The sequence below is a fragment of the Poecilia reticulata genome, chromosome 15 (genome assembly GCF_904066995.2).
Source record: "Poecilia reticulata chromosome 15, P_reticulata-male-v2, whole genome shotgun sequence".
In the NCBI taxonomy this organism is placed as follows: domain Eukaryota; kingdom Metazoa; phylum Chordata; class Actinopteri; order Cyprinodontiformes; family Poeciliidae; genus Poecilia; species Poecilia reticulata.
In genome coordinates this window covers 17,613,160-17,640,970 of record NC_088844.1, presented here as the reverse complement: position 1 = coordinate 17,640,970, position 27,811 = coordinate 17,613,160, and the positions used below count along the sequence as shown (strand labels likewise).

Sequence of the window (27,811 nt, the reverse complement as noted above, 5' to 3'; positions counted from 1 at the left end):
ACACAACAAACTAAGACGCTTTTATCAGACACAAACAAGATGAACCTTTTGGCTACTTGTAAGATTCTATGCTGTCAGATAAAAATGCACTCAGGTTTATTTCAAATCCTCAAGGAAAAAATAACTTGCGTTTACATTTGAAGAGGCTTATGTTGTATCTTGGTCTGGGAACAGAGTAATCCCACCAAACTTACCCTTGGCACAGACAGTCAGTCAGCTCAGTGGAGCTTATATGCTGCTTCATTTAAACTGTGTGGTCTCCAAGATAGTAAAAGGTCCTGTAAGGTGCGGATTGGGTGAAGATGAAAACACCTGACACTATAAATAACATTAGAAGGTGGATAATGAGGGGTTAGTCTGCAGCTTCAGGGCTCTGCACTCATACGCACATGGAGGGTTCGTTTGCTTATTTAATTTTCCTTTGGGATTAATAAAGTATTTTTCAATTTCAATTTGAAAATGTGGCAAGTTGTTTGGTGTGGTGAAATGAAACCGAGCCAAAAATTTCAGTCAACATTCAACTCCAGCCAATTGCTCAAATCAAATATAACACAAACGTAAATAGTGAAACAGGACAAGTGGGAGGAAAAAAAACAGCAGGTTCACAATTTGTTCCAAGTTCACCTCATTAAGATTTTGGACGAATTTATGGCTTGAAAGACTGACATCTGCTGGAAGATTAAATCATCTCATCCTTGCAGTTTACAGGCAGATGTGCAGCTGAGATACACAGGATGAGAGTGATAGCATCAGCCCAAAGCCTTCTCATCTTTATTTTAAAACCAAGGCCTGCACTTTTTTTCCCCCTCCAACAGCAAGCCCTAAACATTCACAAATTACAAACTGAAATACACTAAATCCACAAAATAAACCAATCTAAATTGGAAAGGGAGCTACAGTATTTCATTGCTGATCTCAGACATAATAAATAAATAAAAACGCAGAGTGCATCTCTTGTAATCTCCCCCTCATGCTCGTACCCAGTCTGGCTTCCGATCAAAACAATGACGCAACTGGAGCTGAAACATGGCGTAGCAGAGCTAAAAGGTACATTTCTAAAAAAAAATTTTAAAAAAAAAGTGATCATATCAAACAATATTAAAAAAATGACAAAAGGTTTCTAAAAAAGTAATAAAATTTTATTAAGATATGCAAAGTACAGAGAACATTATCAGGGTAGTGTTTGGATGAAATTGAATGCTTTAAGCATGGGTTATCATTTGAGTGGCTTTTCATAAGTTAACATGGAAAATACAGGAATAGAAAAACAAAAACAACCCACTTCATTTTCAACTTTAGTGCGTTTCTTTGACATTCTTTAAAACACTGAACAAATTGGGGGGAAGGGGGGGAGTTTAAATATTTTACCTTAAAGACATTTTAACAAATAATTCAGTCAGCATCATTGTAGCTCCAACTCAAGAAGCATCAGCTTGCAAGAAATATTTATATTGCATAATTCATATGCAGTCCCTGTCTTATTGAGGTAATGGAGGTCAATGGTGCCCAGTGGAGCCACCATGCGAGCCAGCTGGATAAAAATGGGTTGATATAGCAATGATTTCAGGCTACAGGTTTGCTGAAGCAGTCCATCATACAGGTATCAAGTCCTTTCTAACTGGGAAGATGTCCCACGTCAAACCGTCACCATGTGGTGGGTGGCCGGATGGGAGCAGGACGCGTGTCACCCAGTGACTAAACACGAGAGAGACAAAGCAAACATCACATCTAAGATAAAAACTTGAGCGGCGAGTTTATACAAACAATGAAAACACACCTTCTTTTCTCCACTCCTAAGAATACTTTCCAGTTGTTCAGCTTGCCATAGTTGAAAGGGTTTCTGTAAACCTGCCAAATTAGAAAAAAAAACAAACAAAAGTAGTAGTTAAAAAAATAAAATAAAATAAAATAAAAACACGGTTTCATCCAGTTTGAAAAGAAACCACTTGTAACCATTGGCGTTATGGGGTTTAAATTGTGTTTTATTATCAGATTAACTCAAGCACATTTCTAGGAATTCTTATTAGGAACAGTTCTGTGGAAAAGTATTTGTACTTTTCCACAGAAAAGTACAAATACTGTTGCTGCTACAAAAATGTAGCCAATTACCATTAACTAATTAGTTAAATTAGAGTTCAGGTTCAGCATTTTGTATTAACTTAGGTTATCTTGTGTGAAATTCAAATTAGCTTGACAATGGGAAAAAACTGCATGTGACAAAAATGATAAAACATAAGAAATCAAGAGGCAAATATAGGGCATATATTTTTAAATTCTGATTACTTGAATACCTTTCCCCATGCTGCCAGTCTCTGTCTTTCCTTCTTGTTAATGTGTCTGTCAATGCTCGTCTCCCCTCTGGATATGAGAACTGCGTGCCAAACAGTCAGAGCTCCCAGAGCCACACCCACTGTGCTGCAGAAACAAAATACCTTTTAGTTCATCTACTGCAAAAAACAACAAGACAAGATCTTCTTGTAATCTAAGTAAAACCACAGCCTGCCATCAATCTCAAAGTGACAGCGGTGTTGTATTAGAAGAGTGGAACCAGTTAGAGCAAAGACTTTAGTCTGTTTTGAGGCTTTTCCCTACATTCAGAGTAGGTTATAATTATTGATAAACGAAAACACTTTTTACCTGGTGAGAACCCACATGTAGATGATGCTCTTATGAATCATCCTGTCCTTAAAGGTGTATGAAGGTGCAGGCGTGTGGAAGTTGGTCTTATCAAAACAGAAAAAAGTACAAATGAATCACCAATCAAATGAATAAAGGAACCACTCCTTAGCTTAATCACATGACTGTTCTTTGTTATTGAGCTAATACCTGGCCAGACGGGAGAAGCCCTATTAGAAGTCCCATCCCTGTTACAGGAATGCCTGGCTTTTCCAAATCCAAATGCTTAAACCGCTGAAAGAGCAGCCCGCCCAGGTGTGAAAGACAAAAAGGCAGCAAAAAATTTACCTCATTGAAAAAAAAAACAACAACAAATTTTAAAAAGTGCAAGGACCACAAGGAGAAAGCAGCAGGCCAGCTGTCTGACCTCAAGAGCGCTGTATGCGTCTAGGAACAGGTTTCTGCCGCTGATGCTACAGTAGACACAGCCCAGGCTCATGAAGAGGCAGAAAGAGAAGAAGTAGCGGTGGTTCAAATGACCCACGCAATTATTTAACCAAGCTAGCAGGTGGAAATTGAGGAAAACGAGAACAAAAAATGCTTTCAGGCTCTAAATAAACTTTCTGAAAAAGCTTATACAATCAATGGAGCTAAAAACGACAAAGGATACGGCAATGATGGTCCATTTTCAGAATGCACCTGCAAGGACAACAAAAAAGGTACTTTTACTAGCAGTCAGCGGTGGCAAGTTCTTTATTCCAAGTGTATTCAAAATCAGCCTCTTCCACAGATAATGGTCTGAAGCACAATTCCAGAAAAAAAAATATAAATAAAGTTTTATACAAGTTTGGTTACCAAGTTGAACAAATAAAAACTAAGCAAATAAAAAAACTCGCATAAGAAAAAATGAATACAAATTATGGAAAATAATAAATATAATTAATAATAATAACTATAAACTAATATAATCTAAATCTGTTTTTTTTAACCAATTTAAAATAAAAACAATTAAAAATAAAATTGAACTGCAGCACCAGACACTTTAAATAAGACAAAGTGGAACAACAAAACAAAATTTTCCTTCAAACATTTAGCCATACACATGAATAACTTGAACAAAACAGAAAAAACATCAACCACTAAGGAGTAAAGACATTCACTCACCTGTTACAGATACCACAGTGGTGTGTTCTTGCTGGTTTAGGCATGATGCACTTTTTACAGACCGACACAAACGGCCTGTCATTTTTTTCCTACGAGAAAGAGAAAGCATTGTGCATCTTTAAAGAGCAAAAAAAAAAAGGCAGCACAGCTAAACTGGTTGTTCTGCAGAGAAGCAGATTTTGAGAGCTTACTGTGGGGGGATACCCTGGGGAGGTCTTAGCTGCTTTGTAGTAGTGAAAAGCGATCATGATGAGATTCCAGTGTCCATAACAAATGTGCCAAGCAATCCATGCAGGGGAGTAAGTGTTTAAGATGAGAGGAAGAAGCACTATGTAGGCTATCACCAAAATGGAACTGGTCAGTATCACAACCAGACAAACGAACACCTAAAAAAAAAAAAAAGCACAATAATGAATGCAAAATTCTGCCTTTAAGGATAATTTTGACCTTTGAAAAGCCGTCCTAAAAGCGGCCTCCCAGATTCCTGATTCAGTAATAATTAAATCTACCATCTCCATTGTCCAAAACAAGAGAAAAGAATGAGATACTCTTTCAAGAGAAGTCTTCACACACAGTTAAATTTACAGCCTCACTCACCAAGCCAAACCAGCGTGTGACATAATCCACAGTCCAAAACACTGGTTCAAAGATGGAGTCAAACACTACATCAGAGTCTGTGAGGGTGTTGAAACAAAGCGACTGCGCCAGCAGCCTCACGTAGGCCCATATTTTCCTGAGCCACGGGGGGAGTCTGCTCTTCCCTCGCCTGCTGCAGAATCGTATACGCCCGCTGAAAAGCAGGTGGAGCACGGAACCAGGACTGCACCGCATTCTGCATTTGTGATGAGGAGATACCTGCAGAGAAAAAATAAAGATGCAGAGTTAACAGTCTTTAAAACTTACGTTTTATAAAGAAATCAAAACCTTAAAGCCATTAAAGCTGTGATACTTACACAAAACTATTGTAAATTGGTCAATTGTCCCATCATGGCTTTGATTAACGATTGGAGGATCAACTAGATTTGTTTAACTTTATATTCATGAAATAAATAAATAAAAAATAAAAACGCCCAGCATTTTAGTCCATAAAAGCATCAAACAACATACTTTTGCAGTTTAATAAATATCTGAAAAGGATCATCTTTTTGATCATGTCATGAAACCTGTCTTAGAATCAATTTGAACCTTGTTAAATTTATTTCACAATTTCATTCAGAGCCCAACTGACCATAATTAGGCACATTAAAACATTTTAAAGTCGGAGATGAGAAAGACAAGTGACATAAAGTTAACTAAAAATAATTCTCAATAGAGTATAAAGCAAATATTTGTATAACATCTCAAAAAAACGGGATAGGCAGTCCGGCTTGACTGCATTCCCACAGGGTGGTTTCTGGGTGGAGGTTGTTGTGGCTGCGCAGGTGAAAGGGAGAGTTAGTGGTCTATTGGACAGCAGATTTCTGTCACCAACACACTCACTTCATCCATCAATGGCAGGATATTCAACAATGACCAACAAATCACATTTAATTGTTTCTTTATGAAATAACAGTATGTTGTGCGTAATTCATGCTGCCAGTTAACTGTCTCCCTGCGACATAAAATACTACCAAATCCCTTTTGTCTGAATGTCATAGACAGCTTTTGAATACCAGTGTTTACTGCGGCTCACACTGACATTTGACGACAACGTTAATAGAAATTTGCAGAACTTACCTGTTATGGTGAAGAGGAATAAGTCGAATTAACCTTTAAGAACGTCATAGTTAAAGTGAAGATAAAGCGGGTTTGTTGCTATTTAAGTGCCAGAGTGGGTTATCGGACCTGTCAGTAAACGCCGCTGAATCCTGACCTGGAACTACTGCGCATGCTCTGTAGACTTATTTCGATGCATCATGGTTATCTGAGTCAGGAACTGCGCATTAAACTCACATCAGATTTTAATTTTCGTTTCTAATTTTTATTTTTGAATGTTGTCCTTTATCTTTTTATCACTATAAATCCAATATAATTCAAAAAAAATCATACAACAAGTTTGTCAAATCAACGAATAATCTAAAAACTGGTCATTTGCTTCAGGAATTGTGGGAATTGAAGTCTTCCCGAGTGGTCAACATGTGCAGTTGTCTCTCTACCTAGCTAGCGGCAGTCTGTCGTGGTTGATTTGTCATTATGTCGTTTTGTTTTAACTTCGACATTTCAGGGCAAACTAACGCCTCTCAAGAAGTGGATGGAAATAAAGTGCAAAGCGGAGGCAAAGACGATGGAGCTAAATATGTGAGTAATGTTTGTTTCTTAATCTTACGTTCTTACAGCCTATTTTAGTTGCCCGGGAGAGTAGCAGAAGTCTAATTTGCTGGAAAGATAATGATAGCACTGGGCTAACAGATTATTAAGTTGCATTTGAAAACTTATTTCTAATTTTATTCACGACGTACCAGCTAGCATGGAAATAAGATTGTTATTCAGCTTTTGTTTTGGTAGTCTACTTCCACAATAAAAGCTGTATAAATAGAACTTACCCACGGTTTCTGCTTGCCCCCTCTACTGGCGAGTCAGCTACTGCTGTGTTTGGAAATCAAAAAAATTATCAAATTTAAGCTGTTTTTTTTTATAACAGAATATATGAAATGCCATATTTTTAAAAAATACATATGGTATACATTTAAACTTTTTTAGATGAAAATATATTTCTAGACTATATTAAAAAAACATATATATCAAATTTAGGACTATTTTAGTAATGTTTTGCCTACTGGTCATTTTGCAGAATAATGTAGTTTTTAAAAGCATATAAACTTGGAAATTCATTTAATTATTACTATTTATTTTTTTCATCTTGGCCCAGGCCTCTCCATGTTTAAATTTTCACCCAGATCATTTGTGTTTAAAATTTGGAGGTCCCAAATTCATTAATACTTCTTTAAATATTTTTACCAGACTCATAAATAAAGGCCAAATAAAAACATAAAAAAATTATTGATTGCAGTCTTCTTTCTGTAGGCTACTCTTTTGATTGCAGTATTCACTCTCATTCTGTTTTTTTCTTACATGACGATGTGTATCTTAATATTTTAGAAATCAGTCAAAAGTGAGGGACAGGATTTATATGGATGGAAAGTATCTATTCTTTTTACATCAAATGCTTTGAGCCCTTCTTGACTTTTAAACTATTTTGATGAGGGAAGGAGCATTTAAAAGTCCTTTGGCTTACTTTCCACCAGTAGCTGTCAGTTTACATTGAACCTCTTAGTGGTTTCACATTATTGATATAGCAAAATCTTTTACATACTTTCTCCACCTTAGTTATTTATAACACGCTATTTAAATTAAAGCCATGTATCTTAGTAATAGAAAAAAGACAACAAAAGCTTGCAATTCAGACATTTTAGTGAAACCGTTCTTGTTTTTGCGCTACAGAAAAAGGAAAGTTGTAATGAAATGTCAGCTGTTGACCACTAGAGAGCGTTAGTTCATTTATTTTCCAATAGGAGACCCGTAACACCGAAAGGTTAAAGAGAAAAAAAATCAGTTTGCGTTGGCGTTCTTACTGATGGTAGACTCTATGAATCATTATTAGCTGTGCAGACACTAAACTACTAAGGCATGATGGAAGCTTTTGTGTTTTTTTTTGTTACCAGAATTGTTCTGTGGCTGTGGGTGTGATCCACATGACATATGCAAAGTGTTTTTAAGTCACATAATGAATCACAAGGCTGATCAGCAATCTCATGTCATAGTTTAGCAACCAGTCAGCCAGCTCACTATGTCATCATTAGATTAGTATTATTATTAGTAGGAAAGAAAGCTGACAGAGAAAAACTCACGAATTTGGGCTAACACGTTCACTGGTCAATGTTGTAAATTAAATTAGTATATCTATTAGATGTGCTTTTAGCTTTACCTGTAACATTAAAGCTAAAACACAGCTTACATAAATGCCCTCTTTAGTATTTAGGGTTTCTTGTTAGAAATCTAAAACATTTTTGCTGTGAGGCTTTTCCTGAACGATACTGATTATCGGTTTTCTTTGACCTGTCAATTCTAATTTTGATTAATTTATAGATTACGACAAAGGGAAAATAGTACTGAATTAAAAATCAAAGGTTGTCCGCTGTCATGCTATGAAAAAACACATCGCTGAAAAAACACATCAAAGTTGGTTGTAATAGTTGTACACTAAAAATGAGTTCTTAGTTTTGATCAATTGTGGTGATGGATCTCTACTCTGTGTTTGTTTATGTAAAGTTTTTAACCACCTAAGAGGAATTTGGTGTTAGCCAAAGCCGCAAAGCGTTGGCTTTCTTAACTTTCTGTCATAATGTGCTGCCATGATTTCACAGAGGCTTCTAAAAGGGCCTTTGGACAAAATGGAAAACATCTAGACCATTACTCAAGTCAAAATCTCAATCAGTTTTTCTTTCATGTTCTCTTTAGAGTTTTCATTTGAATTTCAAACACATTGTCTCTGACTGAAACTCGCGGTCGGCTCTTTCATTCCCTAAAGCATGCTGCTTTCTGTTGCAGGCAGAAGTTGATGATAATACACCAGCCGGTCCAGTAAAAGAGGCTAAAGAGCACCTTCCTCCATCTGACCCCGAGTTCCTCCTCACTGATGGAGTCTTTGAAACAATTACCATCGGAACCCTTCCTCCTCTGCACTTCCTCAACGAAACCGTTTTCGAGAGGACGGCCTCAGAGCGAGAGGACAGGGAGAAAATCCTGTCTCGCAGGGAGGAGAAGAACTCTGATCTCATCTCTGGTGTGTACGAGGGCGGCCTGAAGGTGTGGGAGTGCACTTATGACATTCTGGAGATAATGGAAAAAGAGGGAGAAACGTTCAGTGGGAAAACAGTGCTGGATTTGGGTTGTGGAGCGGGGCTGTTGGGAATACTGGCCTTGAAGCGAGGAGCCAGGCAGATCCTTTTTCAAGACTATAACAGCACAGTCATCGAACAGCTCACTGTGCCAAACGTAATTCTAAACTGTGAAGAGGATGATGAGGTAGAGGGTGATGGTGAGAAAAAGGGGAAGGGTGAGGGAAAAAAACAAGAAGACGGTTGTGTAGAGAAAGGGAAAGAGGATTTGAAGTCTGGCAGCCCCCCTCCTAAGAAAAGAGCAACAGATCTATCCAAGCACCCATTAATGAGGAAGTGCCTCTTTTACTCTGGGGACTGGAGGACATTTCTTCCTTTGGTCTTAAAGAAAGAACCACCGCCCAAATTTGACATTATATTCACATCAGAAACAATCTACAACACTTGCTACTACCCTGCCCTACATGAAACGCTGCACAAACTGCTGGCACCCAGCGGTCTGGTTTACCTGGCCACCAAATCACATTACTTTGGTGTCGGTGGTGGGCTACATCTGTTTGAGACATTTGTGGAGCAGAGGGGCGTTTTCTCCCTGGATCACCTGTGGGATGGGGCCGAAGGCCTGCAGAGACATGTAGTGGTGCTGCGTTTTAAAAAGCAAAATGACAACTGACAAGGAAACGTCAGCTGGTTTTGAAATTATTAATGGACAAACTGTTAAATGAGTGTGTTAGAGATGCACTAATCAGAGTCTTCATAGCCGATTTCCAGTCACAGATTTTGTGAAGCTCTGGCTGTGGCTGACTGATACAGTTTTGTCTCTGCAGACTATAAAAAATAAAACCTTTTTAAAAACCTTTTTGAATACATTGAAGTCTTTTGTAGTAACATGTTGGATAATAATATTGCAGCCCAATGTTTCAAGGCTGTCTGCATCGTGGTACAACTGGTTGTGGCGGAGAAGTTTCTCTGCAATAAAAAGAAAAAAAACATTAGAATTTCCTGTAGAAGTCCAGATATAGTTTACTAACTTTGTTTTTTTTGGGTTTTTTTGCCAAACTCAATATGTAGACGTGTACCAAATCCTTTTAAATTTAGCATAGTTTTTTTAATTTTTTATTTTATTTTACAAGGTACAAGTTGGAAGAAAGCTCTGATTTACAATTATGAGCTAGAGTTACTTATTGTAACTTGACAGGAACATGAAGCAGACTTTTGTTACAAACAGACACTGCATGGCTACACATCTTTTTATACAGAGGTTATAAAAAACCGTTTTAAAATTCTAAAAATGTTTCCATTGAACTTTTTCCAAGAAGAATAATTCGAAATTTGCCATTTACCATTACCATTGGACCATTTAAAATGAGATTTTAGAAATACGCCTTATGTCATGAGGCTCAAACAAACTTCCTCAAATCCCAGGGATGACCCATGTAGAATGAGTAAGCCAGTCAGCTGGCTGAAAGAAGGCGTTTCTTTTACTTACAGAACAAAACAAAGTGCCTGTTTCGAAATATTCCCGACAATACGGACAGTCATGGTGTTGTAACTAAAGGAGGGGAATCTATTTTTCCTATTCTGGTAAACCTGAATATGGGGGAGTTTGGTTTGCATTCACTTTTCAATAAAAGTCATCAGGTCATTGTAAACATGTTGGTGTAAAATCTTTATGTTATGCACCGAAATTGGTGTTTTTACCATGAGAAATTTATAGCAGCCCTTGTGAACAACCAATAATTATATTTAGACCAAAAGACATTACACTTTGTACTTAAGAGAGCTTAAATGTAAAACTGCAGCGTTTGACAATAAAAACAAACCTCAATGTGCTACGGTTATGTAGGTAATACTTTAAATTCTCGTTAGCATCATATTTTAATGCTCAGTATTGCTAGTGCTGTTAGCGATAGTAACTGAAGACATTAGCGTGTATTTCCTGTAGAGTGTAAAATTCCCAAAAGTTTGCCAACTATTCCACCAAGTTCCCTGACAAGCATAGTTGGTTTTTTTAAAAGGGTCAATTGGTGTATATGTGCTGTAATACGTCAGTTTCCTGCTGTTTATTGAAATGCTCCCAGCCCCCAAAGCTTGAAAGTATTTGCATGAATGAACAGCCGGCATGCCTCTGCAGAAAATGGTTTCCTTCCTAGTAGCTTGTTTCTCCTGTTGTGCTTCCTCTAACGACATTTTGAAACATCTTAACTGATACCGACAAAAACCTCCAGCAAAATCATTTTCCCTCAGTATCAACATCCACACAGAGGAGTGTTATAAGTGCGACCTGTTAGGGGGTTAGGTGTTGTGCGTTAACTTTCAGAAAAACGTATAGAAAAATCTGAATTTTATAGGGGTGCTGTGGTGGTGCAGGGGCAACGCACAACCCATGTATTGAGGCCATAGTCCTCATGCTGGTGGTTGCAGGTTCAATTCCAAGCCTGGTGACATTCTCTGCATGTCTTCCCCCTCTCGTCTCTCATAACCCTCCTTCCTGTCAAACTACTTTCAAATAAAGGCACTAGAGTCAACAAAACCTTGAAAAAAGAAAAATCTGAATTTTAGCTTCCAACTAACAACACCAATGAGAGCCACTCAAGCAAAAAACTCTGCCCATTCCAGTCACCGGCCGATTTCTCGTTGCATCTTTTATTTTTAGAAATATAATTTTTTTTAGAATTTCAATAAGAAATAGGAAAAAAAACTTTAAAAAAAATGCATTCTTGGGTTTCTCTTTCGACTTTTTACTTCCTACAAAGAAATTTGAATATGCCAGGAACTAAAGTGATGTTAAAAGGTGGTGTTCCAGGTCTTTAGATGCATGGGGAAGACAGAAAGGAAATGGGCTCAGTGACCTTTGCAAGTGTTTTCCCCAGTGTTCAAACACCAGCATGAAAGCCCAGCTTGTTTCGGCCATCCAGCGCAAAATGTCAATTGCAACTTATCCCGCAGGCCTAGGGACAGAGTTTGAAAGTGGATGCTGGCGTCACAGCGCATCAATAGCGAGGGGGATCTCTTTGGGGTCTCTGTACTGCCTTTTTTTTTTTCTTCTTCAGGATATATGACCCTAATGGGTCCTGCTCCAAAACAATGAGTCTTGACACGTTTCAGGCATGTATAGGATCCAGGAAATGTGCATAGACGTGTAGCCAAGCATGGGGTAGGGAACTACGTGATAGTTTCCCAACTCTCTGGAATCCCCTTTTGGTGCAGAACAAGGAAATCCAGTGAATAAATCTCAGAGGGATTTTTCTGAGGAAGAACACACCAAGTCCAGACTAGTTGCTTGTACTTAAGATAGGCAGGTGAGGAGGATGAGGAAATCAACTATTTTTTCCCCCATTACTAAGCTGAACAATAGGACTCTATGAAGAAGTCATAGAGCTCAGACAAAGTCAAACTATCATGTTTGACTTTGTCTGAGCAGCAAACAAAGTTATAGGAGACCTAGTTTTTCTTACAGTTTGGTAGAAATCCATCCGAGTATAGGCATTTTCACATTCATCCGTGCAGCTATTGCTCAAAGAACTACAGTAATCTTTTGGAAACATTATGTCAGCAGCTCTTACATGACTGTACTGTTAAACACCCACGAGAGTATGAGCAGACTTTCCAGTTCCCTATTGTGCAAATACATTTATGCGTTAAATGGCACTCAACAAGTATGTTACATAGGGTTGTCCTAGCACAGTTTCTGTTTGCATGAACTGACCGACAAACTTCCAGTGTGTCCACTTCGTCATCTCCTCTCATCTTGACAGCTGTTCTGTGGCCTGCGGGGGAATTCCTGGTTCGTCGAGTAGACACAGCCTTTCCCCTGCTTACTTTATGGGAACAGGGGGCAGGGCAAGTCAGATGGTTTTCCTCAGAAACTATTATGTGTTGATTCATGGTGAGGGGGCGTGCTGTTCACACCCACTGCTTCCTTCTTACTGGGAAGTGACTGTCAGGCTTACCGTACAGAGGGAGTGTATGAAAAACAGAGAGGAGGGAGGTTTTGATGGGTGAAGTGAAAGGTCCGTATTTAAGCACTTTTGCTGCGAATGTCAGGCACTGTGTTTCATATTTTCTCGAGAGTTGGAGGTCATGGCAGGGAGAGCCGGAAAGGCAGGTGAATCTTTGAAGGGATGTGTGTGTGGAACAAACAAGGACTCCTGAAGTGTGTGTGTGTGTACACACGGGAAAAAATCTGGCTTTAATGAAGAAATACTTTTCTGATACAGCCAGGATTTGGGAAGATATTCTTAAGGTACGTGGTAAAACATCCAACATTGTTAAATTTTGATGTGGATATTAGTGTAGAGTTTCTATAAAAAAAATTTTAAAAAACGAAACCAAATGCAACAGTTTTTGAATGCCATCAGGAACTCTTATCGTTTCGTCGATTAATTCTTGTTTATTTCTTAATGAATGGATGTTTCTTGTCAAGTAGCCGGCCCGCAGAACCGGTTGCTTCCTTGTTTAACTGCCAGGAAGGTTTGAATTTCCCAAATGTGCTCAGGTGTGGTTTTCCTTAGGGGGATTTCTATACTGTACTGCACCCTCAGAGAGCACAGACTTTAATACATAAACCATCATCAATGCAATAGCTTTGAGATTAGCGTTTATCTCGACCGTCTCTATCAATATTGACTCCAGGCCTTGGATGAGAAGTTTTTCAGCTTAGTCCAGAGCAGTCACGTTAATATCAAACTCATTTACTTACACTGTGTGTGTCAGTAAAACACGGACCCACAGCAAGTTCCTTTCCTGGCAGTGTAACTGATGATTCATTTCATCTCCTGACCGGAGCACCATGACCCTCATCAGTTAGTGGACAAACTTTCGTTTTTGCGGAGCTTCCAGGAACACTTGAGTTTAGCAGAAGTTGGAGGTCCTGAAATGGGGCGTTCCAAACTCCAGAATGGAATCTATTTAATCAGGTCTGGCCCATAAACTGTTCATGCACATTTCAATTTTGCGCCTCACGTTGATAAAACATATCCTAAACTTTGAAGCTACAGCATGTCTATATTTGCTATAAATACTCCACTAACAATCATTATTAGCTGTGTGAGGCTGAGTTTAGTCACCACAGTAATCGTCTCTTGCTCAATCTTACCATGGAAGAAGCTGCGTTGATGTTATCATCTCATCCTCACACTGCTGTTCTTGAGAAATGGGGATGGGCGCTTTGTCACTCTGTTCGCCATGTAAGCAAGCTTTTTCTTGCTTAACTCTGAAGTTATGTTGCGGTTATTTATATACACTGCTCAAAAAAATAAAGGGAACACTTTAACATTTAAGTGAACACTGAAGTGTTCCCTTTATTTTTTTGAACAGTATATATATACTCTGTGATGTTTTTGCTGTGTTTGACTGACTGACTGAGTGGTAATCTAAACAAATTTATACTGACATATGAGTTTCTTCAGACAGGTTTGCCGTTCGAGGATCAGGACGCCTCTGAGGACGCCGTGCTGATAAGTGCTCCGCTGTGAGAACTGAATTCCATAGATGGTGGCATGTAAAGATGTCATCTATGGATCCAGTTCTTTTGGCGTGGTACTGGTTTGTCCAGCACGTTGTACGGAGTCCGACAGCAGCTCTCATGATCATCTAAATTGATTAATACCGGTAGGCCTATAAGTGTTGAATACAGACTATTTTTGTATTTGTGTGTTTGAACTGGAAGTCCAAGTTGCCTAAAATCCTGAGTTATTTTCCTGGCAGTTAGTTGAAATTGAATAATAATTGTAAATAATTAATGTTTTTGTTGCATTTCAGAAAAGTGTGTAACATTTGGTTTTTATTTAATTGTATTTCATTTTATTTCTTTTTTATTCTATGATGCAATATTGCCTCATATGTGTTGTTCCTGCTTTTCCTGTGGTATTTGGGACTGAATTCTGTGACAACTATGATTATAATTTGTGACAACAGGTAAAAACTGTAAGCAGAAATTACAACTGATTTAATCTGTTGTTTACAAAGTTTTACAAAGTTCGCAAAGGACTCTATGAGGTGTTTGTAAATTGAAAATTGCTCTTGCTAGCTGTTTTTGCAGATGAAACAATATACGCAAAAACTGCTTAAAAACAAGAGCAATGAGAAATGTATGTAGTTTCTGAAACACCGTAGCTGGAAAGAATATTCATGTTATTAATTTGTAACCAACCGCAATGAAAACTGAAACAGCAAATATCGATGTTATACTCATAATATCCTCCTGAATCATAACGTAAGGATTGCCACATCATGAGATCAAAGCTGAATGTTTCACATTGGAAGGTTATTAATTGTAGTTTCACCTTATTATTCACTTCCACCCACAAAGAAGTTAGGCCTGCTCGTACGAAATGAGTTGTCGCTACAGTTTCAGCTGTTGCCATTTACTACACAGTACTTCTCTCAGGGCATTTGACTCATAGGAATTGTGACCTTTTGGTTTAACCGTGTAAACATCACTGTGAACCTACACAATTCTCTACCATTCTGATCACAGTTTAAACAAAATCAGAGGTGGATACAGTGACTGTACAACTTGAATACAGTTTATTTCACACAGATCGAGCTACACTGTAGATGGATGTCAGCCATGGGGGTTGTACTCTGTGTTTGAATACCCCATTTATCATGTGGCATAGGAAATGTGGTTTCTCTTGTACCACTGCATGCATAATCATTGCATGATGGAAACACACCAAATTTATCGTAAACAACCTGTAAAGAATTAACATAGTTAGAGTTTAATTTCGGGTTTATTCAGGTTTTATTTTAACAATTGGATGGTAGCAACTCAACTAATCTTTATTGGTGCAGCATTTTTCACACAAAGTCTGACCCCCCTCCCCCCATGTTTCATTTACACAAAGTTGAATTGCTATTGTTAGTAAAAGATTCTGTGAAACACGTACACCACAATCAACTCTGATCAAGGAAGGAAGGGTGTGAAACAGCTTCTTTAACTTATGTATGTGTTGTTAATTTTATCCCTGTGACATGAGATTTTTAAAATAAAATATTTTAAAGAAAAAAATCAATTTCCTTCTTGTCTTTACTTATCTTAAATAAAACGATGGCCTGTCTGAGTACAGAAAAATATTTTGCGTAGATCTGGACTTTCACAACAGATGTCCTAATCATTCTGGTACTATTTAAACTGAATGCAAACCTCATGTTGACTCAAGAATTTTTTTTCTTTACATTTTTTTTCTTTACACATATATATATGTACAACATCACCTAAAGAATAAACCAGGACAATTTGCAGGTATACATTCAAAATTTAATATACATTGAATATATAATAATTTAATTCATATAAAAATGTAAAAGTTATAATAATGCATCACTTAAAAAAGCCAAATGCCATAATTAATTTTTTATTGACAAAATGTGATAGATTCTTAATATAACATGAACTACTAATCATATAAACCATTTACAATTGTCATCATATTGTCAGTTAAGACAATTATTTTATACGTAACTATTCTGCGATGTTAGAATATATTTACAGTAGTAATCAATAATTATACTTTCTCATTTTAAGGCCACATTTCTGTAAAAATATTTTTTTATTGGTCTAATCTTAAACTGTACTTTTATTGACTGTAGAAAAATAAATAAATAAGGTTTGAAAACACCCTTATGCATAGTTAATGCATTTCACTTAGTGAATTGAGTTAGTTAATATAAAATAATCCAATTTACTGAACATGACTGCTTCTTTTTATTTCCTATAATATAATTACACATAGTTATTAATTAATTATAATTATATTATAACGTAATATTATTTTCCTTGCAAACACGTTTAATTCATGTTTAATTTGAACTTCCAAAAAGGGAAGTTGTTTTTCTTTTTACAATTAATAAATAGGGCTTGATATACTTTATGAAAGCATCAGTTCGACCACCACGAATAACAACGCACAGTTTCCGGAGAAGCTTCTACACGTTCAATGCCCAACCCACCATCCCAACCCTGCTACTGGACACGCCCACTCACAGCGAATCAGTCAATCATAATCAGCCACTAATCCTATACTCCATGTTTTATTGGTTAAAACTCCCCGTCAGTATTATGACGTAGATCTCCTTGTCCAACCAATTGTTAGAGCTTTTTTTGTGTAGCAGGAGCAACAAGAGTTTAGCAAAGTGGTCGCACTATTGTTTCTGGGACTTTTATGGTGTAGTTTTGACTACTTTTGTTCATCGGGGAGAACCGATACAAACTCCATACACTTTGGTTTTACTTTTAGAGAACAACCCGGTTTATTCGAGGCCGTAGTATGGATGAAATACGGCCTAACAGTGGTGCGCAAGCCCACGGGCTGGTGCCACTGTTTCCTCCCGGACTGCAGGCAATATATGGGGAATGTCGGCGACTTTACCCCGATCAGGCCAACCCTCTGCAAGTTACTGCCATTGTTAAATATTGGTAGGTAACACGATATGCTGTAGCTGGTCTGAGTTATATTCATAAGTAGATATTCTAGAAAATAGTAGGAAAAGTTTGTGTGTCAAAGGCTAAGAAATATCATTAAGTTAGCTTAGCGCACAATGCTAACGTTTACAGTTAAGCTAACAAACATCCAGGAATATCTTTAGAAAACAAGTTCAAAACGACACAAACTTGATTCAAACACTACATATGAAAGCAATAAGCAATATTTAATTATTTAATCCTACTTATAGTTTTATATTGTGGTTTACAGCGTTTAGAAAGAAGAAATCGGCTGTTGTAGAAGCTCAGTCCACTGACAACAAAAAGAAAATTTTACATGGTCAGTGGTTTTCCTTTTCCAGGCTTGGTGGACCAGACCCCTTAGACTATATCAGCATGTACAGGAACATGGGCTGTGCGGCTCAGGACGTCCAGGAACACTGGCACTATGTAAGCTTTGGACTCAGTGACCTGTATGGAGATAATCGGGTCCACGAGTAAGTTCATTTTTTGTACTATTTTTCTACATTTGACATAATTTATCTCTATTAATTTATGAGTTTTTTTTTTTTTTTTTTACTAATGCATTTTGTGTGGGGAGAAAACCTAGAAAGGTTAACACTTTACATAATAACCACCTATTGTTATGGCAGTTTATTGATTTTGACATGCATCGTGACTTTAGCAATCCCTTGCACTTAAGATTAAACAAACATGGAGTTACTGTTGTTGTTCTTAGGCCACTTTTTCCCCCCAGATTTACAGGAACGGACGGGCCCAGCGGATTTGGGTTTGAACTTACCTTCAGGCTCAAGAGAGAAGTGGGAGAGACAGCACCTCCAACGTGGCCTGCAGAACTCATGCAAGGCTTGGCTCGCTATGTCTTCCAGTCAGGTAAGATTTATAAATCTTACAAAATGGCTCTGATGAAGAGTACAGTGGGGGGAAAAAAGTTTCTGCAGTTTTGAAGTAGTCAGTGATATCTTCTGGACTTTAATTTGTGTTTGCTCAGCCATTATTAGACTCACTGGATAATTTTAATTTTAGAACTGCCTCTATATGCATGTTTCCAGAATATGTTCTTAGGCTGATATATTTCAATGTGCCTGGATGGAAGAGTCATCAGCACCTCAGATTCCCAGGAAGTCTTGTTGCCTGTGTTCCCCCCCTTTGATGCTTCAGTTCAATTATTGACTTAATGTCCAAAAATTTAATTTATCGACCAGAGAGAAGTTGGATAAAGTCTTGCAGAAAGAGAGGACATCTAAGGTTCTTTGCGTTGCTTTCCAGCTGGGGTCAATTTGCTTGTGGGTGGGCCCTTAAGTTAACTCAATGCTGATTCTTGGCCATCTTCTCTCCCTTGGTTTTCTTTCCTCTCTAGACAGTGTGTTTATTACCTCCCAAGGTGTTTATTACCTCCCAAGTAGATGGATTCAGTCAGATGGAAATCCATTTTTAATGTGTTTCCACATCTGGACCCCAGTGTCATCCCTGTTTTCACTTCTTTTTGTTCTTTTTTCTCACACTTTTCTTCTATTGTTGCTCTTTCTTTATCACCTTTGGGGAATTAAGAATAGAGATGAGTGCAATTCTCACTTTATGAAACATATGTTCTCTTTTTTTTGTTTGTTTGTTTCTGTAGAAAACACATTTTGTAGTGGAGATCATGTGTCATGGCACAGTCCACTGGATAACAGCGAGTCTCGCATTCAGCACATGTTGCTTACTGAAGACCCACAGATGCACCCCATCCAGACTCCGTTTGGTACCGTGAGCTTTCTCCAGGTGGGTTTCAATACCTCACACGAATAAACAACTTCACTATACGTACAGCGTTGGCCTTGAGAAGAGGCTGGGGAGTCGTACTTAATTAGGAGATTGGGACGAATTGCTTTCAGTGCTTTCAAACGTTGGCTGCCGTTCCTTTTATCCATCAGAAGAAAAGGTAGCACTTAGTTTGAGAAACACAAGGTTCCTGAATCCAGACAGAGTTGAATGTCAGCAGATTTAACCTCTGTAGCTCCCAAAAATACATTCAAAAAAGTTGTTTTGACATGAGACTTTCATACCGTTATGTGGAGATGCACAGTTCGAATTGCTTTTTTTTTTTACCTCAAGTCAGGTCTATCAAGTCTGATAAACAAAAGGGGGAAGAAAACGATAAACAACATTCTGCATGCTGCATGAGTTCCTGCTATACTTTATGAAATTCTGCGCTCTCTATAGATTGTGGGCGTGTGCGCGGAAGAGCTGCAGGCGTCCCAGCAGTGGAATGGACAGGGCATCCTGGAGCTGATGCGTGGAATCAAAGTGTAAGTAAAACTGTTGAAGGGGGAAAAAAAATCCCAGTCATTATCCTGATTTATTGCATAGCTTTTTGACTGGTTTATAGAATTTGATGCAGTTTGCATATGTCTAACTTCAATCAGAACAGATTCTTGAAAACAGCACCATCAGCTCTTAGGATTATGGATGTTGGTATCATAATTCTGAACAGTTTCCAAAAACAAACGTTGAGGTATATATATATATATTTTATCTTTGAATAATACTTTTGAGGTTGAAATTGCTAATTAACTGCAGCTGCTGAAAGCAAGGAGTTTTGTTTGCATAATAGTTACTGTCTTATTGAAGTGCAAAAGCAATCTGTTCAGCTGTTGAAATAATATTGAAAGGGGGCTTGAAGTAACTGCTACAGGACATTTGGCAGTAGATATTTAAGTCTCTGTGGATTGTTGGGCGGGGTGTTTTAGGACTGAACCTGCTTCCTGCAGATTAAATGCGACCTCATTATATTGGAAGATCTGGGAAGCGTGCATGCACACTTAATGGAAATCTGGAACTCTTTGTAGACTCTCCCTAAGCAGTTTTTGGGGCTGCAAAAATATTTTACACTAGATGCTGTTAGAGGAATATGAAAATATGGGATGCATGTTTTATTCTAGAGAACCTGAGAAACATTACATCAGAGTTGCTGCACTGTTCAGGTTAATAATTTGTTGCTACATTATTAATTAATGAAAAAAAAATTTGTCCCTTATAAACATAAATTCAGCCTAATTGCAGCTGGGTATGTGCTCGGTATGCATACATTTTTGTGCTGCAGCTTTAGGTTCCTGCATCAATAAATTAGACCTTTACATATTTAATCTGAACTTTAACATTTACCTAGAGAAGTCTGAGCTGCTGAAGTGAAGCGAGTGTGGGCGTTAATTTATCTCATAACTGTTCAGATGAATCTGACGCATCGTGCTGGTAGATCATTTGAGCGCAACAACCCGACAAAAATAACTGCGGCGTTGCTAATGAGTTAAAATATGATCTGACGCCAATTTAATGTTCTGATTCATAGCTAAAAAGGTTAAAGTTGAAAGACAGAGAAGCTCTTCTTTCAGTAACGTGGGTGTTGATGAGTCAAAACGAAGCACCGTATTGGTGATGAAACACTTTGAATGTAGTGAGTGCCAAGGTGAGATCATCTTGTGAGGGAATGGATAAAAATCATCTGGCTCTGCAAAACTGACCGGACAGCTGGACAAATTTACAGTTCTGAGTAAAATTTTTAAAAAAGTATTGATTGTCTGGTTTGCAGAGCTGGCGGCCCCTGGCTCATCACTGACATGAGGAGAGGGGAAACCATTTTTGAAATTGATCCACATCTACAAGTAAGGTTTCATTCAAATCTGCACACATACTGTTACTCCTGCATTTTGCTTCTGGTTGAAGGTTAAAAGATTATGAATTAAAAATTTATTGAGAGTAGATTAAGGAATTGTTTGTGCATCTTCATCAATTAGAATAGCATTAAAAAGTTAATTTATTTCCACTATCTAATTCAAAAAGTCAAACGTTCATCTCATATTGAGCGATACGCTGTAAGTCGCATTGACGTCAGTTAATCTTTAGTATTTCTAGTTGCATCTAATTGAAAAAGACATTTTCAGAAAATCAGAATATTGCAAAAAAACAACAACAAATGTTTAATTCAGAAAATCCTATAACCTCTGTAATCATGGTAAAACTGCTGAATTGTGTCTACGTACGCAAAAATTTCTTGATTGGGTTGAAATCTATTCAGATTAAATGTTCAGAATGAATCGTTCATATGGGCACAAAATTAATTAATCCAATCAGGTGTTGGCACATGTGATCACTGCCAAAGGTACCAAAGACAGACTTTATTCTGAATAAAAGTAGTGACATGCAGAGTTGTAATATTTCCCTAAAAAAAAAGCAGAAGAAGTTGTTTTTCAGTCTGTGCTAAACATGAAAACAAACACAGAAGTGTTTTCAGAATGGTCCCATGCAGCTTCTAATAATGCCTGAGAAGTTACCACACTTTAATTAAGCCTCCCACTCTCTCTGAGAGGTCAGACTGACCCCACATGCGCCTTTATGAGCTGCTTGTTTGTTTTTTTCCCGTGGTTTTGGGAACTGACGGCCTGACGGGACGCCCCTCTCACATCCCCGCCGGCTGCTGTAAAACCTGCCTTGCTCTTCTCGAGCGTGGAGCTGGGACGGTAAAGCTACAGGCTAAGCCGTGTGCTGTTGATGTTCCTGCTGATATGTCATCTTACAGGATGAGAGATCAGCAGACCAGTTTTGCTTCCCTGACATATCACACACATGCACAGTCGGGTCAGTTTGCCACATTCATAATTACAATTGTTCACATGGACGGCGTTCAGTTTATCAGTCGGCATGAACCACTGATATCGATCTGTGTGTAAATGAACCCAGATAATGAGCTACGCTTCCTGAATAAAATCAATCTTAACTTTTTGATAATATATATATTTTTTTTATTTCTTGAGATGCACTTCTAAAATGTTTGGCCCGTGTGAGTTTCACCTAAGCTAGTGTTAATGTTTGCGTATGTCTGTTGCACATCCAAGCAGGAGAGAGTGGACCAGGGTATTGAAACCGAGGGCTCTAACTTGAGCGGCGTGAGTGCCAAGTGTGTGTGGGACGACCTGAGCCGACCTCCCGACGACGAGGAGGACAGCCGGTCCATCTGCATCGGATCGCAGCCTCGCCGGCTCTCAAACAAAGGCGCGGCATCTCCTAAAGACTAGAGGAGCAAATCTAAAACACTGAGGCGGGAAGCGGCTTTCAGTAGCTCATAGCTCTTCTTTTCTTATTCCACTCAACAGACACAGAGCAGATCAGAGAGACCCTGAGAAAAGGACTGGAGTTTAACAGCAAGGCGGCCTTGCCACCCATCAGCAGTCAGAAGCAGAACCACGACAGAGCTCAGTGAGTTTCTCCTCCCACACACCAACACACTTGCATGGGCTCTGCTCAGCTCAACGGGCCCCAGAAAGAGAGAGAGAGAGAGATGCCTCCTTCATGCGCAGTGACTCAGAACCCCGCTGACATCTGAGCTGATATCACCATTGTTTCCAAGATACCGGCATATTACGTTGGCTTGTCTCTGTTCATTTCCTCCTTTCTCTAGAACTGGGTTTCTCCTGCAGAGTGGGTTCCATGACAGGAATTGTGAGGCAATCTGTCTACATTCTCGTGTGCTGACAAAGCCCTGCCATTTCCTACACTCTTCCCCCCCCCGCGCCCTACAGTTTTTCCACTGTTTCATCAGGAAATTTATCACTTTAGGGACCCCTGCTTACAATTTATCTTGTTTTTTTTGTTGTTGTTGTTTTGGGGTTTTTTTTAGAAGTCGAAAGGACAGTTTGGAGAGTGAAAGCTCAGCAGCCATCGTTCCTCATGAGTTGGTCCGAACTCGCCAGCTGGAGAGCGTCCATCTGAAATTCAACCAGGAGTCCGGCACGCTGCTGCCCCTCTGTCTGCGGTACGGCCGAAACGCCACCACTCACACACTTAATTCACCATTTTTAAAATGTAGGAAAAAAATGGATCGAAGGTTCATTTCAGGATAAGGAAACGCTGTGATAATAGATAACATCAATTTCAATTGATCAAAGGTGCAGTTGTGCCTAGTTGCCTAGTTTTCTTTTTTTTTTTTTTTTTTTTTTATCAATTTTTTTTTGTTGACGAATTGTTATAAATGTATTGGAAAGAGTGTTCATAAACTATTCTTTTCTCTGTGTAGGATTCTTTCTTAATACTAGAGGGAGACCAGAGACTAGTTTTACAGAGAGCAGCCAGTTTGAAGTGTGCCAAGATAAAAACAATGCTGTCTTTTTAAAACGACTTCCTAAGATAAAGTTATGCGTCACTGGATAGACACACAACTAATATGTCATCCGTGAGTCGAGACAAGATTTCCAGCACTATTTTTTGGAAGATGAATCCATCTGAGTTTTTTTTGGGGGGGGGTTTGTCATAAAGGTCCCACAAATCACAAACTTACATTTGGACAGGATTGTTGAAAACTGATTAGATGCTTTAAGAATTGCAACTAGAGGGAATTGAACTCTGTCCAGACTCCTTAAAAGCTGTGAAATTGTCCTTTAGTTGAGCCTTTTAATTGGAAGCGTCAAAGCGCATATTCACTTCAGCATTGTGTTTTTGTACAGTTTTTGCACACATTTTAAATTTAATCTTCTATGCAGATGACCTCAAAATATTTGTTTAAGCACCTTCTAGTAAATATGCTACTAACAATTCATAAACTCCTGCTGAAAAAGTTTGTGACTTTAGGTTTTAATCTTAATCTTAGGAGCTTCAGCTGATCAACAATTTATGACAATGGCTTAAACAATCAAAATCGATCAATTTCTGCCATTTTAGGTCGGGCATCATGGCTAAAAGTAAAAAAGGCTTTCTGTCTTTGAACATGGCAGGATTGTGGCAGCTCTCACAGAGTGACTTCTCTGCAGCGTTTGAACCCAGTCAGGCAGTCATTTTATTTTTAAATGTTTGAAAAGATCCTGTGGCTTCAGGAGCAAAAACTGGTTGAGCCAAAACAATGTGGCTCCCACTGTGTTTATTGGCCTACTGCAGGCCAATAAACACAAGACGGCATCTGAGAGAGAAGGGCGCAGACCTCAAAAGAACAAAAAAATGTCTTAAAAGGCCACATTTCCAAGATGCTTGAGGCACCCTCGCCCAACAGAGCACCCAAATATGAGACGTTTATACATGAGGATAAAAACTGATGCGGACGGTCCTGATGGCTTCCAGCTTTACTGTTATGAGAAGTTCCCAGCAGATTACATAATATCCCTTAGATCATCTAAGGTCACATCATCTTAATGCCACTTAAAATAGTTTTGGGATGGTGGTTTACAAAAACATACATCAGGCCATTGTTTTCCTTTATGATGCTGCTATGTGGCAGAGCAACGTTCTCAGCTCACAACTGGAAATTATTATAATATATATATATTTTTTTTACTTTTAATGAAATGTGTACCATGAATACTTTTTCCAAACAGTACCTGTAGCACAGCTACTTAAAAAAATAAAAGCAATCGATCGCCGTCTTCATCTTCCTCCAGGCACACTAAAACCACTGGTCGTCTATTTCAGTCCCCATTGAACAGCCTCTCACACACTTCCTCAGCCTCTCTTTCACTCTCAATGTCAATTTCGTCTCAAGGCAAATTCACTTTTGATCTCGTCCTCTACATCACGCAGCAGTCCAGCCTTCTGAAACTCAACAGTAAAAATCCACGCATGATAACAGTAAAGGCTTATAATCCTCAAATTACAGTTTATTAGCCTGACACTAAGGCGACAAAGCAGGCTTTTTGCAGTTCCAGTATTGACATTGCGATGATAACTGCTATGTAGCTCCACTTAAAAATAAAAATAAAAAAAAAAAAGAACAGCTTCTCTGTGGAACGATGTGATATCTCGACTCTTTACTGTGACGTGTTTCTATTAACCAGTCTGAGTCAAAGCAGCTGTTCCCTTCAGCTTTGTGTCCGTCTGCTCAGCTGGAGCAGCTGAACACACAAGGTAGAGCTCTCCTGAAATGCAACCAGTAAACAGACTGCTGACCCGGTGACTGCTGACAGATTGCTGCTCTCGTCTTTCCACCTCTTCGATCTTCAGCTTCTCGTCGCACACTTCCAGTGATGTGTTCGCTCTACGTTCAGGTTCAAACTCGGATCAAATGGAATCTTGCTAGAGCTTTTTATCACTGGAAATAGTTTCAATTCGCTATTCTAGTCCAAAAAAAATGAATTATCTTAATTTTAGTAATAAATGCATCAACATTTGCATTGCTTGTTATGGTCTAAATTTCTGCATTTGATGTTGTCTCATTACAAATGGTTAAGGAAGCAAAAGCAAAATAATTGTTTTTCACTTCCATAATATTTCTTTTATGAGATTTGACTTGAAAACAGAATAAAATAGTGATCACTATCACTAAAAGCTGCCAACAGTTGCTACATTCAGCAGTCTGCATGTAAAAATACTGCAGTCAGAGGGAAAGAGGAAAATAATAAAAAAGTTGTATTTCACTTATTTCTTTAATCTTGAAGACCTGAAACTCAAATAATGATGATGCTGCAGGTAAGTCAGAACTTGCAGACACCCTGCTACTTGGCCGGATCAGATGAAGCCGGGTGTAATCGGATGAACTAAAGGACTCATGCTGCGTTGTCTATGATCGTGTGCAGGGGCAGGTTACTCCACGGGAGACACTTCACGTATAAAAGCATCAACGGAGACACGGCCATCACGTTTGTCTCCACTGGAGTCGAAGGAGCTTTTGCCACTGAAGAGCATCCCTACGCGGCGCATGGGCCCTGGCTCCAGGTACGCACAAAGACGGGCTGAGTTGTTTTGTGCGCTTTGTTTACACTCAAAGCATTTAATTGGTGTTTGTCCTTTGCCCCCATAGATATTGCTGACTGAAGAATTTGTTGAGCAGATGCTGGGGGATTTACACGAGCTCGGCTCTCGTGATGAGGTAACATAAAACAAAAAAAAAACAACTTGTGCTTTATCTTTTACTTTCGGTTTGCTTAGCTGCCTCACCTCTTGTGTCCTTTTCCTTGTGTTCAGTCAAAATTACCCAAGGAATACAGCTGGCCAGAGAAGAAGCTGAAGATTTCCATCCTGCCAGACTCCGTGTTTGATAACCCGTTGCAATGAGGCAGAGAAAATGCAGACAAGTGTTTATCAAGAGCATCGCTCCCAGAACGAGCTGCAAATCGAAAAAATGTAGAAATATACCGTCATCCACAAGGGGACTGCTTCGCTCCGGAGGACGATCCTGGGGATCAGCCACACATTTCTGACTGTTACTGTGTTCTTCTCTCAGACTAGGCCCATTGTTTACCACTTCTCTCTGAGGTGCGAATACCTTGAGGTTAGCAACCCAGCCTCAAACCAGCTCGTTCAGATGGTTGTTCTGTGAGAACTTTGCTGCGAGGCAAACGGGATGCTTGTATTGCTCAAACAAAAACTAAACAAAAAAAAAAAAGCAAAACAACTAAAATATACATCACTGACACGGCATCCTTGATCATCAGAGACTGTCTGAAGCAATAACTGGGTTACATTTTATGAAACACTACTATTTATTCAAGTGGCCTTAGAAAAGGGACTTAAAATGGCAAACCAGTTTATCGGTCTTGTTTTCAGTTACTCCTTTTTTTTTGTATAGTATTTACAAATGCTGGACATTTTTCTTTTATGTGTTTGTGTTCACACCAAAGTTTGTGGCTGCCAATACCGTCTGTGTCTCAAATCTTTCAATAGCATTGCCTTAGCGAGCCGCAGAGCTTCGGTTAGCTACGCTGCTGTCGTAGCTCCCTCTTTGCCAAGAGCCTTACCCCACAGAGTGTTGCATATAACATTTATTTTCCTCATGCAACCAGGTGTGTTGTTTTAAAAGTTGAAATGCATTAGGTTTTCAGGAAATGTCAAAGAAAAAATATCAGTTTCCCATAACATGGGACCTCCTCTGTGCCTTGAGCTATGAGCTATTTTCCGTTTATATACAGCACCTGATTGTTTAAAAAAAAACACATTGCTTGATAATTAAAAGAAAAAAAAACTGGTTAAGTTGCCAAGTATCATATTTCATTCCCCCATCTACACGGAAATGTAAAGTAAAATCAGCATATTTTGGTGATGTCTTAACTGTATAAGTACGCTCATGCAGCATGTGATGGCATATTTATGTTTTTTTTTATCATTCAGAATGAAAGAAAAGTTCAGATGCTGAATGTCTTTTTTTTGTTATTTTTTATGAGTGAACCGGCTGGCTGTAATCCTAAGTGCATTAAAGAGTGTAGCTATTACACAAATAAATCGGGATCACTGATTGAAAAGCATTGTGCATCTCGGTTCTTGTGAGTGGTTGGATGTGTCTGAATGCTCATGCTGGACACAGTGTTGTCACTGCCTTCAACAGTTTATGAATAGCAATCCTAAGTATGCAAGAAAATAAAATGAAAAATGTTAAAGTGTGTTGGTTGTAATTGAATTATGAAGGATTAGTAGTGACAGAGGATGTGAAGAATATTAATGAGTGCAAATTAGTTTGCACTTTTTATTAAGCTCTGCTGTATGAACTTGTGTGTTTAGTTTTAATTAGGTTTCAGGTTCAGACTGACTGCAGGGGGATTGCCAGACACTAAGTGAAACAAGGAACTAGCTTCTGTTAATGGATTTTAAATGATCTCATTCTTGTTTACATTGTTTGAAAGAAAACCTTCAGACAGAATAACTCTTACAGTGGTTTACAAAATCCAAATTTTTCCAATGTGTTTTACTGGGATTTTATGTGATGAACCAACAGAAAAGAATGTGGAAACCTGGGAATTAAAACGATTTGTGGTCTTTAAAGCTGGAAAAGAGTGGTGTGCACTTTTATTCATAAGAAAAAAAAAAGGAATGC

At 38.5% G+C, this 27,811-nt stretch overlaps 3 protein-coding genes and 1 long non-coding RNA gene across 8 annotated transcripts; 3 read left to right on the top strand and 1 right to left on the bottom strand.

The window, feature by feature from the left end:
* Positions 1 to 1,117: 1,117 nt before the first annotated feature.
* Positions 1,118 to 5,644, bottom strand: zdhhc16a (zDHHC palmitoyltransferase 16a). Of its 2 annotated transcripts, none has more exons than XM_008429697.2 (11): positions 5,497 to 5,644; positions 4,378 to 4,635; positions 3,972 to 4,166; positions 3,781 to 3,869; positions 3,287 to 3,315; positions 3,044 to 3,177; positions 2,827 to 2,910; positions 2,638 to 2,723; positions 2,292 to 2,415; positions 1,778 to 1,848; positions 1,118 to 1,695 (listed from the first exon to the last, which is right to left on the bottom strand). In XM_008429697.2, the coding sequence occupies exons 2-11, from the start codon at positions 4,609 to 4,611 to the stop codon at positions 1,593 to 1,595; spliced, it is 1,149 nt and encodes a 382-aa protein (XP_008427919.1). In that variant the 5' UTR covers positions 4,612 to 4,635; positions 5,497 to 5,644; the 3' UTR covers positions 1,118 to 1,592. The 2 variants fall into 2 exon arrangements, with proteins under 2 accessions (XP_008427919.1, XP_081472450.1); XM_081616324.1 differs by lacking the exon at positions 5,497 to 5,644 and adding an exon at positions 4,734 to 5,474.
* A 162-nt stretch (positions 5,645 to 5,806) lies between these two features.
* On the top strand, positions 5,807 to 9,454 carry mettl18 (methyltransferase 18, RPL3 N3-histidine). Its single transcript, XM_008429700.3, has 2 exons — positions 5,807 to 6,057; positions 8,308 to 9,454. The coding sequence occupies exons 1-2, from the start codon at positions 5,953 to 5,955 to the stop codon at positions 9,268 to 9,270; spliced, it is 1,068 nt and encodes a 355-aa protein (XP_008427922.1). The 5' UTR covers positions 5,807 to 5,952; the 3' UTR covers positions 9,271 to 9,454.
* Positions 9,455 to 12,594: 3,140 nt separating this feature from the next.
* On the top strand, positions 12,595 to 15,612 carry LOC103476936 (uncharacterized). Its single transcript, XR_535566.3, has 2 exons — positions 12,595 to 12,843; positions 14,009 to 15,612. It is a non-coding gene; the product is annotated as an uncharacterized LOC103476936 (long non-coding RNA).
* A 1,062-nt stretch (positions 15,613 to 16,674) lies between these two features.
* Positions 16,675 to 27,245, top strand: sufu (suppressor of fused homolog (Drosophila)). Of its 4 annotated transcripts, none has more exons than XM_008429696.2 (12): positions 16,675 to 17,019; positions 17,388 to 17,522; positions 17,783 to 17,919; positions 18,668 to 18,810; positions 19,252 to 19,337; positions 20,618 to 20,690; positions 21,924 to 22,077; positions 22,179 to 22,281; positions 22,703 to 22,837; positions 25,581 to 25,719; positions 25,805 to 25,873; positions 25,969 to 27,245. In XM_008429696.2, the coding sequence occupies exons 1-12, from the start codon at positions 16,871 to 16,873 to the stop codon at positions 26,056 to 26,058; spliced, it is 1,413 nt and encodes a 470-aa protein (XP_008427918.1). In that variant the 5' UTR covers positions 16,675 to 16,870; the 3' UTR covers positions 26,059 to 27,245. The 4 variants fall into 4 exon arrangements, with proteins under 4 accessions (XP_008427918.1, XP_008427917.1, XP_008427916.1 ...); XM_008429695.2 differs by having other exon boundaries at positions 21,921 to 22,077; XM_008429694.3 differs by having other exon boundaries at positions 16,685 to 17,019; positions 17,765 to 17,919.
* The last annotated feature ends 566 nt before the right edge of the window (positions 27,246 to 27,811 follow it).

Excerpts from the sequence above, each read along its gene's own strand:
- zdhhc16a (XM_008429697.2), bottom strand. The coding sequence starts at position 4,611 with ATGCGGTGCAGTCCTGGTTCCGTGCTCCACCTGCTTTTCAGCGGGCGT. Across the intron at positions 3,316-3,780 it reads CACTGTGGTATCTGTAACAG|GTGCATTCTGAAAATGGACC; the intron begins GTGAGTGAATGT and ends TTGTCCTTGCAG. Across the intron at positions 2,416-2,637 it reads TACATGTGGGTTCTCACCAG|CACAGTGGGTGTGGCTCTGG; the intron begins GTAAAAAGTGTT and ends TTGTTTCTGCAG.
- mettl18 (XM_008429700.3), top strand. The coding sequence starts at position 5,953 with ATGTCGTTTTGTTTTAACTTCGACATTTCAGGGCAAACTAACGCCTCT. Across the intron at positions 6,058-8,307 it reads AAGACGATGGAGCTAAATAT|GCAGAAGTTGATGATAATAC; the intron begins GTGAGTAATGTT and ends TTTCTGTTGCAG.
- sufu (XM_008429693.3), top strand. The coding sequence starts at position 16,871 with ATGGATGAAATACGGCCTAACAGTGGTGCGCAAGCCCACGGGCTGGTG. Across the intron at positions 19,338-20,617 it reads CTGATGCGTGGAATCAAAGT|AGCTGGCGGCCCCTGGCTCA; the intron begins GTAAGTAAAACT and ends TCTGGTTTGCAG. Across the intron at positions 25,720-25,804 it reads CGCATGGGCCCTGGCTCCAG|ATATTGCTGACTGAAGAATT; the intron begins GTACGCACAAAG and ends TTGCCCCCATAG.